We start from the raw sequence: 12,617 nt of genomic DNA on the forward strand, positions 1-12,617 counted from the left end.
GGAAGAGTCACCATCCACCTGTGACACACAGGAATATAATTTACTAGAACAGGAAACTTGCCAAAGCCATGCCTGGCCTCCACATGACCACCAGGAAATGATTTTTGACTCTGAGGACTAGCCTCATACCTGAATCAAGAACCCAGACATGTCTCTCCATCCACAGGCAGTGGCATTAATAACACCAGAGCTGCAGAACATCCTTTGCTGCAAAGGTATACACGACAGTTCTAACTCCACAAGGCAAGATTTTACACCCTTTCATTTTATGGCAGGAGAACAAAATATTCTTCAGAGTACAAGATGTGAATGACAGCATAGTCTAGCCAGCCAATTTTTTTTAAGCTGTAAAAATATGAAGGAATGTGACTTCTGTAGTTGCTATGTTAGGGAGCAAAATATTATCTACATACTGTGCATATCCGTCACTCAAATTAGTACCAAACTGCTTCGTCAGTCAGGTATTCATCCCCCTGATACCCTGCCCAGGACTCACACTAGCTTTAATGGCCAGATCACCATAGGGCTGGTTTGCTCCCCAGCAGTAATTCCAACCACAATTCCTCTATGGCCATGACTAGATATTATCGCTTTCATCATCAGCGATCACACAGGACTGTGACCAATGTCTAATTGTTTTAGAAGTGCTCAGCAGGTTGCCCTGCAGCCTGACACTTTGAGGGTTTACCCAAGGAAAACAACTGCCCCAGAACATGTCCTGGCTGTGGTTCTGCAGTCAGATTAATAAATTAGGAAATAAGGACTACTCAAGATTCCAGAACACGTGCCACAATGTCCTTCCATTAGCAACAGAACGAATACATTGACACCATCTTTCAAGGGAACAGCATGTCTTCAGCCTGTAGCCTTGTATCAAAGTAAAGAGAAAGCAAATGAAATGATTCATCCAAGGACAGCAGCAGGAAGGAGTTCTGCTCCTAGCAAGGATACAGACTCTTGCCTCAGCAACACATAGATTTGTGGCATTTTGCATTTGCCATCTAGACACGCAGTACTCAGACCATTTCCTTCTCATTTAGAGAGATTTTTAGTGGGCTTTATGTCAGAAGTGCTCAAGGGATGGTGAGCTTCTTCCCATGGCAGCAGCCTACATATCCTCTTAGCATTAATCTCCTTGTACAGCCAGCTGAAATTCCCTTTTCGCTAAAATGTTAGGAGGTGTAGATCCTAGGAACAGTGGGTTGTGAGGTCTTGTGCCTTTTCACAACCAGCATCTGCTCAGCCACAGACGAGTGCTACAGCCACTCTCATGGGAAGGGACAGTCTGACCACTGAACCAGTTCATCAGTGTCCAATTTTGCATCTGAAGCACTAAGTAGAAGAGGTAAAGTGGAAGTATTTTGGATTTCAGAACTGACACTACAGTGGGTTTCAGTCTCCCTCTAAGCAGCCAGCAGCTCAGTGAATGTCTTCCAAGAACAAACTGAATGGTAGCTGGCATCAGATCCTTGAAAAACTGGCATCCCAGCTCAAAAATCAAACCATCTCCTCTCCCCCTGCTCCCCCCCCCCCCCCCCCCCCCCACCAGTTTTTCATTACAGCCAGACTCTTCTAATGAAGAGACAGATTTTGTTTGTCTGCAGTAATGTAGGTACCACTGATGCAATCCCCATAGGTGTAGATTTTGGGTACTATCAAAATGCCAAGCATTTGTGCTATGTCGGCACCCTCACTGTCCTAGGGCAGAAGTTCCTGCAGGTCTCATTCTGAATTTGCATGCTAGGATGTTCTCAGTGGTTGCACGCTCTTTGTTTCCAAAAACACTGAGCTGACTGAACAAGAAGTGAAAGGAGGATAAGGTACAAATCATACTCATTGATGCTACACTTTATTCCTGGTCACTGCCATCCCTTGATCCCTTTCCATCAGCAGCAAGCCTAGCCTGGGGGTGGAAAGCAGAGGGAGAGACTAAGCTGAGCTGCCAAAATTTAACAATTGGCTTAAGTCTTCTGCCAGAGGTATGGAAGCTCTATCTTTGCTTTCAGATTCCATTTAGATCTCCTCTCAAGCAAATCTTCATAAAAAGATACTGTTTGCAATATGTGCTCTTTCTCTCTCCCTTTCCAGTGTTTTACTGCAGCATCATACTCGCTTTAGGGCTTGCAAGGACCTCCATGGGAAATATTCCAGCACAGACTCCAGTGGAGTCAGTAATCTCAGCAGGGTACAAACAGGACCTGCTTGACGTGTTAGCTCACCAGCAGGATTGTTAATAAGAAAAATTGAACTGATTTTTTCTTTTTTTTTTTTTTTTGGCCACTTCTAAAAATACTTCTGGGAATGCTTTATCTTCCAAAACAACAGCAACAAAAAAATCTATAACCTGCCTAAGATGCATTCCCAGAGGAATCTATTAGTTCTGTGTACAGTAAGTCAGCTTTCTTAATGTACCAGCTCGGCTGTGTTTTGGCATCTGTCAGAGACAGAGTTATTCCTTCACTTAAGGATCACAGAACCATCCTGGAAAAGGAACCCAGAACATGCATTTGCAGTGAATCACTGGGACACATGGGTGTATTTAAAAGCAATGCTTTAAGCATAGTTGAATTTGACCCCCTTGAGAGCAACAGACAACATCTTGGTGCTTCTGCCAAAATGTTCTGCCGTGTCTCCCATCCCACTCATTTTCTCTCTTGAACAGTTAGAGATTGCTGCTTCATGTCTTAAGTAGAGATTCAAGCCACACACATCGGTTTTTGACTTTCAGATTTAGGCATTACAGAAGACACCAGGCACCCATTACTTAGAGAGCACAGGGAAACATTTTACAACTCCTAATTGCCATTTTTAAGCATGTAATTGCCTTTGAAAATGCTAGTCATCAAAGACACACGGAGATTAATGCGTCACAAAATCACAGTGAATTTCCAGATCAGGAGCTTAAGTAGTAGTAGCAAGAGAACATCCTTAACAACCCAGATCTTAAATCTGCCACCACAGAACAGAGAAAGTGAGAAACACAATCCTGGTTCTCAAATAGCACAGCAACTATCTAAACAACACTTATTGCTTCTTTTCCTTCCATTCTGAGGTGTATCTGCTCATCAGATCACAGGGTAAGTGCCATATTATGTTTTGAGGAACATAAGCAGCTGATTCATTGAGACAGTGCAGAGATCAGCAATGCAGAGCGCTGGATTTCTCTCCTCACGCCCAAGTTGACTAAATTGGTCTATTGTCATTTCAATGAATGCTTGATGCTGAGCCTTCTGCATGAGCAAGACCTCGTGCACATACTGAACTTAAGCTCCAAACCTCTTATCCCTTTCTATTTCTGATGTTTCAAGCAGATCAAGCTCCTCAGCTTAACAAAAGCACAGAGATTGTGGTCTGAGATCTGTAGCTTATCCCAACCACTAATACCAACCACCACAGCCTGACTGGTCTCTTCCCCAGATCACCATGTGCACACATACCTGATGCAGAAGCCAAGAACAACCAGCAAATCACCCCAGTGAGTCCTTCCAACACAGAGTCCTCAAACAAACACACCACAAGCAGCTCATCCCCTCAACTCTTCCTAGGCGGGACCATTTTCTTAAATAGTTTTTCAACCTAAATACTCTCAGCTGTACCCAATCCCTCCCCAGATGGCACAGGCTGCCTGGCTCTGAGCACACCCTGGCTTACCCATTTGACAGCCACAGTTCAGCAGTTTGAGTGCACAGGGGAAAGCTGGTCCCTGATGGCCCACGTGTTGCTGTGCAATGAGTCAAGTATCTGGATGGTGAGGTCTTCGAAACAGCCTCGCCTTCTTCTGGTTCTGTGCTAAGTGATGCACAGAGGGTTCCTGGGCAGTTCACAGGGCTCCTGGGCACTGTGTTACTGAAACATCAATCACAGGAAGGCATCCTACTGAGGGAAGCCACAAGCAACTAACGAAGGTGGGACCTTCCTTATCCTGGGGAACTGCTGCCATGCTTCATGTGAACAGAAACCCTTTGCCACTGCTGCACAATGCTTCTGCATTTGCCATGTGCTGGAATCAAATCACTGATGTGTAGTAACTCTTACATAATTACTGCTGCCTGTTCCTCCCTTCTCCCTGCCTTTCAAAGGCAGCTTTGCCAGAGGAGGGGTCACACACCTTCAGTCCTCAGGACCTGCTATGAATTCCCCACCACCAATGACACACATCGACGTAGGGAAGGAGCAGCCCCTTTTGATATAAAGTGCAGCAAACAATTGGTCATGGCCATGAAGAGGAGGGACAGAGTCAGGAGTCCTGTCTCTAGAAACAGCATTACAAAGCCCAAGGCATGAAGCCTAAATTCACATTTTTTGGTCCAGTGTGCAGCTGTGATTCAGGAGGCTTTGGCAATAACCTGTGTGAGTTCCACCAAGCCCAGCTCTGTGCAGCCCTGAAGGTCAAGCAGAGCCGGGCTTCCAGCTCAGTGAAGGCAAGAGAGCTTGTGCTTTGGCTCCTAACAGAGACTACAGGTCAGGGTACATCTGTTGGCATTCAAAGGTCACATCAAGCTTAAAAGTCTTAATGTTTTTTGGAAAAATAAAACAGCACAGGTTCTTTTCTTCTTTACCTTCTGCTTCCTGAGCCTTGACATCATATGTCAACAGTATTTCCCAGGTTTCCTCCACAGCAACAAAAAGGTTAGAAACACACTGGGTTTGAATCAAAGCTGAGTTCCTCACCTGAGTTTACGAGCCAAATCACTAAGAAAAAAAAATGAAGTAACCTCATAAGACTCATGAGAAAAACTTGAGAGCTGGCAACGCTGAAATTCTCTTTATCCCTGTGAAAGTTAATGCTGGCAGTTCTCCTTGTTTTGATGATTTTACACCTGGTTTGGGTTTTGCTTTTTTCCCCCCTTTTTCTACCTATTTAGGGATCCACTGAAGATGAACAGCATATGACTAAAGGCACCTCCTTAATTGAAAGCCAACATCACCACCTGCTGCACTGCCTGGAAAAAACAACCGTAAGTAGCAACACAATCCTTTGGAATCTCACTAAGCTCTGTGCCTGGTCCAGGCTGCTGTGGGAAGGACCTGCACACAGATGCTCTGAGGTGGCACTCAGGGAGATGTACTCAGGAGACCCACAAACTATGCCAGAGGGGGCTGACACTCAAGCTCCCAAGAATATTCTGCAATGGGATAAATGCATTTTATTACATTGTCTTATTTAAAAAAAAAAACAATACTGTGGAAAGGGATAAAGATGTGATTATCTGCTGCTCCACGGTTACCTGCACCAGCACAAAGTCCATAGCAGGTTGCTCAGTCAAGTTCACTTGAATGCAAATAACTTTTCAGCATGGAGTTAGGGAGATCCTATACACAAGGTGTGCGTTAAATTTAATTTCTTCAGTGCTTCTGAAAGAGAACTAAACTGCATTTGTCTTGTGCTGTCAGTCACACGTCATATATACTTGTCGCTTGTGCTAATTAGTAATGAAGAGGAAGAAGCTGCTGTTTGTGACTCCAAACTACAATCTGGTCACCAGTGCCAACAGGCTGGAAAAAATAACCTTTAGCCCTTTATATGCAGAGAGCAGATGAACTCTCTTAATGGGTTTAAAGGTTGCAAATGTCTCTTCTGACTACAAATCTGGTTACAAGAGCAAGTAATTTATCTCAAAGCCAGTCAAGCAGTTCCTATAATGTGACTTTTCTGTTTGCATCATGCAAGGTGTTGGAGTGAGAATTTAATTTTTCATTAAGTGAGTCTGCATGCAGAAGTCTCTTGGAACATTTCAGATATTTATTGGATACATAGGATTTACTTCCAGGTTTATAGAACAGGTTCTGCAGTAAAAGAACACATTATCTATAGCATGATTCGTTCCAGAAAGAATAAAGAGAGGTTCACACTTGAAATATTCATGCCTTTTTCTATCTGCATCCATCATTAAAAGTACTTTTGATTTCTGACTTGCAAGAGCTTTTTTTTAGATAAATCACTTTCACTTCCATAGTTTGGCTTATGCTGGAATAACTTCACTTAGGCTTCAGCGATACACTGGAAGAAGGTGACTGGTTAATTCCAGTGACCTGCTGAGTACAGCTGGTTTATTAAATGATCTATAAAGGTCACCACTCCAAGGACAGTGAACTGATTCTTCCTGTATCAATGACTATTGAATTCATTTTATAAGACTCATCTTGCCTTTATTTCTAGCAATTTTGGATGTTACCTAACGAGCAGATATTTCACAATCTGACTCTTTAGTTTAGAACTTTACGCTTAAAAACTTCGCTGCTATGACCCATATTTCTCAAAGAATATTTTCATTTGGGAACTTGAAGAGATTGGCTGAAACAAACAAAACTGACATCCCTGTCTCCAGGGTCTGCCCTTGTAAGGCCCTGACTTTGTAAAGGTTTGGTGAAGTTCTGATCTCTGCCCAGGGACGGTGACACCTCTGGGAGCTGTAGGAGCTGCTCCATTACTAATGAGCCCATCAGGGTGCTGGAAGTAACATGGCCAAAGCACACCCTAATTTGTAGCACCCTAACAAAGCTGGACTGCCTCCAGCACACAAGCCTCCTCAGGCAGTGAGTCTCAGTGGTTGAGAATGTTCCAAACGTTGCTTTTTTCAGCAGAGAATGGCAATAACAGTGACACCTGGAATGTTGATTAAAACCTAGAGGGAGAATCTGCACAATATTGAATGTGTTTTTTCCCCACATTTTTCAGCCAATTATTATCATGATGTTGCATCAAATCACGTAGCAAGTTTGGATTCTGGTCTGAAATTATCAATCAAAATAGTCCAATCAGCTTGTGTTCAATCCTATGGTTCACATAATTATTAAAATATTATGCAGTAGTTTTAAAAATTTAATTTGTAGTAAAAGAATTTTTAAACACTGAAGAGTCATTTTGTGACCAAGTTGCAGGAATGGAATGAGGAATGTACCATGGTTGCAAACACGTTTCAATGGGCAATTAACCTTTCCTTAAGCTGCACAGAACGATTCTAAAAGTACATTATTTACTGTCATGGTATCTGCCTTGTCACCAGCATTCAGCCTTACAATTAATTGAGTGGCTATGAATGGCTCACAAATCGGGTGTGTCAGATGACAAAGTGACCCTAAAGCATTTCTAGCTGCTGTAACAGAGGTTACTTTGTCATTTTAACACAACAGATGGTGTTGGTTCAAACAAAAGGAATTTTTTTTCCACTTGTTCCAACTCCCAGATTGAGTATGGACATTCATGTGCCATGTTTTCTCCAAATGCTGAGTGCATCGAATCCAGTCCTTCAACCCAAACCTTCCTTCTGTGTTTCCAGATCAAACCCCACACCCTTTGGTGACCCAATAGCAATACAATTCCAATTCCTTACATGTGAACCAGCAGCTGAAACTTTGTTTTCCTTGGTCTTTGGCTCTCAAAAGATCAAAGTTAGAAAGTTGTTACTGGTTTTGTTCTATTTTGAAGATCACAACATTAAAAAGCTTAAGTGTGAGAAGGAAGGAGCACTGGGGTCTGATTCAGGCAAGGTTTGGTAAAGAGAAGGTCCGGTTGCCCATTCAAACTCGAGCGAGCCGGCTGGAATGCTGAGGCAATAGATGCAACGCTGGGACTAAACTTCTGAATGCCGGAATGGACAATCAATTGTGTTTTTATCTTTTGTTGGCATGTTGTCCCGTAGGGATTGTCCTATCTTGTGGATGATCCCCTGTTATCTGTACGAACTTCCACCATCAAGGTATTTCCTTTTTAATTCAATCTGTTTTCTCTATGGTCTCTGTGACGTGTCTGGAGAGTGTTTGCTTCCTTTCTTGTTCCTGGTCTTGTTGTGGGGAGTTTGTGCACGTGGCTGTTTTTGGCTATCCAGTGCTCTTGTTTCCTGTGAGAGTTGTTAGTCATTCCAATGAAAACCGATGGCTGCCTTCAGCATGGTTGCTTTTGTTTCCCATCCTTTCTGATGCTGACAGAGACTTGGAAGTTCATAGATGCACATAAGAGTTCTTTCTTTCAGGATTTCTTGTTCCTTAGCACAAAAACTCTTTATAGATTCAGCTTCCTGAATTTCCTTCCTTATGCACTTCCCACTCTCACCCACCACGTTTATTTCCACTCAGTTAATAGCACCTGATGAACGGCAGGGATGCTTTGCACCCAACAATACAAGCACCCCCCTGCAGTTAAGCTGCCTGTCAAGCTGGTCATCCAAATGCAATACAATCCTGTCCCCAAGGACAAAGCAAAAGGAGCCTAAATCTCCTCCTGGGTTTCATAACCATGTGGCATTGCAGTTTTTCTGAAGCTGCTTCTGGAATCCAGACAAAAAAATGAAAATAAATTAGAGCACAATATATTGACCAGCTCAGACCACGTAAGCCAGGCAGCACTGACAGACTGCCACGCTTTTGTCACTGTGCCAGCTTCCCTTATTCCCCTACTGATGCAGGCCAGCAACATCTTCTCTTGGTTGCAGGGAGTGAAAGGGCAGAGTCATTTCTTTAAAAGATCTGCCTAGTGCAAATATTTTCAGGCCCAGAAGCAGAGAGGATCTTACACAGACAAGGGGCTGGCACATCCCACCAACCTAGCAAAAGGTGCTGTTGAAAACAAACTCCTTTGGGGCCAAAGCTGTTGGTGTCACCAGAGAGTAACGGCACAATTCTTTTCCCTGCCAGAACCACGAGTTCATAGATGAGCAACTGTTCGAGCAGAACTGCATGGAGAGCTCAATGCAAAACTATCCTTCTTCTCGGAGCCCTTCCTTGTCGAGCCACCATGGACTGACCACCTCCTGCTGTTCTCGCCGGAACAAGAAGACCACTCACCTTCCCAACTCCAGTGTGCCAGCCACTCGCCTCCGGAGCATGCAGGAGCTCAGCACCATCCACATCCAGTGCAGTGAGCAGCCCTCACTCACAACAAGGTACAGTAAGTAGGTTCTTGCTGGCAACTACTGCATGCAAACCTCTGTGTGTGTGTGATCCAACAGAATGTTCTTGCAGGTCTGTTCTCCAGTCAGGGAGAGGGGTCTAGTGCTGGGAGCATCTTTGTTTCCCTCCTTCTAATGACAACCCAAGAAAAGTGGCTCCTACCTGTTCTGGGAAGAGCCAGGTCAGAGCTAGACTCTAGTGTAGTTCTTCTCTGGTCAGACTGGACATAGAAGAACAAATTCCAGCTGAAACCTGCCTATGAAGTGCTAATCACACAGGCAGGAGCCAGCAGTTCCCAGCTGTGAGCCACTCACCGAAACTGGCGAAGGATCACTCCACAGCCCACCTCCCAGACAGCCCAGCACTTCCCAGCCTTTACTGGGAGCAGGCAAAGACAACTGGCTAATCAGTGTCTGTCAGCAAAAGCTGCTGGAGAGCTGCACACACTGACATAGTCCACCACAGACACTCACCTCACTGATTTTCCTCCTCCAAAAGGCTGAATCCCAACTGTAAGCATCAAGCATCACTGGGAAACAAATCAGGAGGGATTTCATGGTGGTGTCTTGGTACCTCTCACCTAAAAAGCAGCACAGGTGAGGAAGTGTCTTTTAATAGAAAATGTTGAAATTTTCATTTTATACATAACTTACTGAAAAAATAATTTCTTCACCGTATCTTTCTTGCAAATATTAAATTCCTTTCTAAATCCCCCTCAGCCCATTAAGCTTCTTGTGCATCGGGCTGGTTTTGCACTTACCATTCTTCTCCCCACTCCTATCAAAGGGACCTAGAAGCTGAAACAGAGCTGCCTTTAGGGCAGCAAGAGATTACTTTGTGCAAGGGTGAAGTCAGAAGGGTTTCAGAGAATGAATTATGAATGAATAAGCACAAAACACATCTCTGGCTATTGCAGTTTCAAGATGACAACAGTTAAAACCAGCACCTGAAATGGTAATTCAGGGGAATGTCAACTATTCTGCCTCTTTCAGTGGGTGCTAAATCAGATGCCAGTGACATTTCAAATGTCAACACTGGTTTTTATTGCTTACCAAACTATGGAGGAATAGAGAGAGAGAAAAAAGCTTTTCAAGTTGTTTTTTGTGTGGAATGCAACTAACTGGGTGTACTGGTTACCACTGGCAGAACCACCCAGTCCCTAAGACTGCCCCACTCTCAGCTTGTGACTGAGCAGAAGGGGTTCTGCCATGTTCTTGGGATGCTTGAGAGATCAAGAAACATCCTCTTGGTGAGTCACTGCGAGATAACAACAGCAATAGCTTTCCAACTGGGAGCTTTACGTTTTGAAAGGCCAGACCTTGTGTTTCAAATGAACACGTTGGGCTGGTAATAGCAGCCTCCTGGAGCTGTGCAGATGCGCAGAAATCAACCCATCATTTTCCCCTCTGTAATTAATTATAGGATGCAATTGATGCAGATCTAATAAGAATGCTCCCAGCTGCCAGATCCTGGAGACTACTGCAGAGAGATGAAAAAAATTAGAAAAGATCAAGGGACAGTGAATGTGAAAAAGGCATTTGAAATTCAAGGAAGACAGCATCTCTGTCTCAGAAAGAACTACCTGGGCTGTGAGAAGATGCAGTACACAGGGCAGTATATTTAGATGCCCTCTTAATTAAACTAGAATTACGTAAGAATGAAGTGGAAAGATAGAACGATAGGCCCTGTAAAAAGCTCTATCCTAACCAGGGGGAATGTTAAAAGAAAAAAAAAAAAAAAAAGCAAGCTTAATCTGGGTAGAAATAAATGATGCCTTGAAGGAACTGGGGGGAACATTTAAGTGGAGCCTTCTGAATATTTCAGTGCCCTTCGTTCAGAGGAATAAGATACTGATTAAGCACAACTACCATTCCCATCCTTTCTACTGCCTGGTTGTTGTTTTCTTAAAAAAAAAAAAAAAAAAAAAAAAAAAAAAAAAAAAAAGCCAAGCACTAAATTTGTTTTCTAGTCGTTCCAGTCTCAACATGAAATCAGATGATGGGCTGAGACCGAACTGCAAAACTGCCCAGATCACGACAGCCATCATCAGCATCCCCACGCCGCCGGCGCTGACGCCAGAAGGTGAGAGCCGACCTCCGCCCAGCAGCCCCGGCCACTCCACGAACATTTCCACCACCACCACAAGCAACATAGTCAAGGTCTCTGCCTTGTAAGACGTCTCATGCACAGAAGGAGGCTGGAAGACCAGTGCCCCTCTCCCTCCACACCTCCACGCTCCTTTCTTGGTGCAAATTGTGCCTGGATGGACCAACCTGATGTTTTGTCATCGAATTAGCAACGGAGACCTAACGAGGCAGCTTTCTTCAGACTCCAGTTCATGCTGTGGCCTGAGGAAGGATTAGGAAAGGGAGGAAGAGGCTGGTTAAAGAAAATGAAACTGCGTGGAGAGCATGTTGTGCCATGGTACAGGGCAAAAATCACCTGTGGAGGCTGGAGGGAAGGAATCATCGTGGCAACAAGAGAGTCAATAAAGAAAACAGAAACATAACACTGTGTATCGCAGCACCTTTTTAAAGGTTTTTAATGGATAATATTTATTCATGAGGAAATGACTGAAAAGGTGAAAAACAATGGATTTTGTGAATTTTTTTTTCTTCATGGAGCAGAACCTTTAAACCAACCAAAATTTCACTTTTTTTTTTTTTTTCTTTCTTTCTTTTATAGGAAAAGATTTAGACAAAGAAGCCACCTGTCACAGAAACCTATTTCCATTCCTCTGTGTGTGTGTGTGTGCGCGTGCGAGTGTGCAGCAGAACCACATCAGAGCACCACTGAGTTACAAAGAGCAGAGCACAGCTCCATGAATGGGTGCACAGTAGGAAAATACAAGCATGTGTCAGCACACGCCTGTGCACACACACACACACACACAAACTATTCCACCCTGGATGGCATTCTTTATTTAGACAATTTTGTATCCGCCTTTTAAGTCAATACAGTGCAATTGCAAACAGTGTGTTTGTCTGCTAATTATTGTCTGTGAAAACATATTTGTGGAAAAAAAAAAAAAAGGACAAAAAAAGAAAAAAAAGACAGGCTTTAGTAGAATTTTAGTCCCACATGGGTATCTGCTTTCTATTTTTGTTATCACTTACTTGTAAGAGTGTGACTAGACTACCAGTTCTGTATTTTTAAAAAGGAAAACAAAAAAAAGGTAGGACTCTTTTAATACTGTACACACAAATGGCAAAGAATGAGAAAGCACTGAACTCAACTGCATCAAGCGTTCATAAGTCTAACAGAGGTTTCTTGTAATGTATGCCCATGCTTTTTTATTTCTGTTTTCTATATCTAAATTTTTTTGCTAGCACTGGACACACAACCCATTGTAAATAGTAGCCAAATAATGTCTGGATCTATACTTGATAATAATTAACCCCAGAGCCAAATATCTTGCATGGACAGAGAGGTATTTGGCTTTTTCACAGTCTTAGGGCTCCAGTTGTCTCATCAATGGCTTCTGGGCTGCACTGATTTTGGGGGTAGTCTAGGTTAGCGATTTTAGTTCTCCAGTCCTAGCCCAGGGTCTGCAGCAGGAACCCACTTGAGAAGGGGAAGCAGTACTGGAGTTTGGAAAACATCTGACTGTGTGTGGTACAGACAGCATTTTCTTTTTGCAGTCCTGCACTTAGTTTGGGAAAAGTTCCACATTTATAGTCAACCAAAAACTGAAGTAACACTGTGTGCTACTGCCAAGAAGCTCAAAC

The 12,617-nt window shown here is 43.4% G+C and overlaps 1 protein-coding gene across 1 annotated transcript in view; it reads left to right on the forward strand.

Annotated features, from left to right (window-relative positions):
• Window positions 1-12,224, forward strand: part of LOC104532421 (potassium voltage-gated channel subfamily D member 3) — a gene marked incomplete at its 5' end in the record, with an annotated part of 29,407 nt that extends 17,183 nt beyond the window's left edge. Inside the window, 4 exons of the mRNA XM_010177632.2 lie at window positions 4,866-4,958; window positions 7,644-7,700; window positions 8,635-8,882; window positions 10,859-12,224. Coding sequence (XP_010175934.1) covers window positions 4,866-4,958; window positions 7,644-7,700; window positions 8,635-8,882; window positions 10,859-11,063 — 603 coding nt within the window. The remainder of the gene's footprint in view (window positions 1-4,865; window positions 4,959-7,643; window positions 7,701-8,634; window positions 8,883-10,858) is intronic.
• Window positions 12,225-12,617: the final 393 nt, after the last annotated feature.

The sequence above is a fragment of the Antrostomus carolinensis genome, unplaced genomic scaffold (genome assembly GCF_000700745.2).
Source record: "Antrostomus carolinensis isolate BGI_N321 unplaced genomic scaffold, ASM70074v2 scaffold27590, whole genome shotgun sequence".
NCBI classification, from domain to species: domain Eukaryota; kingdom Metazoa; phylum Chordata; class Aves; order Caprimulgiformes; family Caprimulgidae; genus Antrostomus; species Antrostomus carolinensis.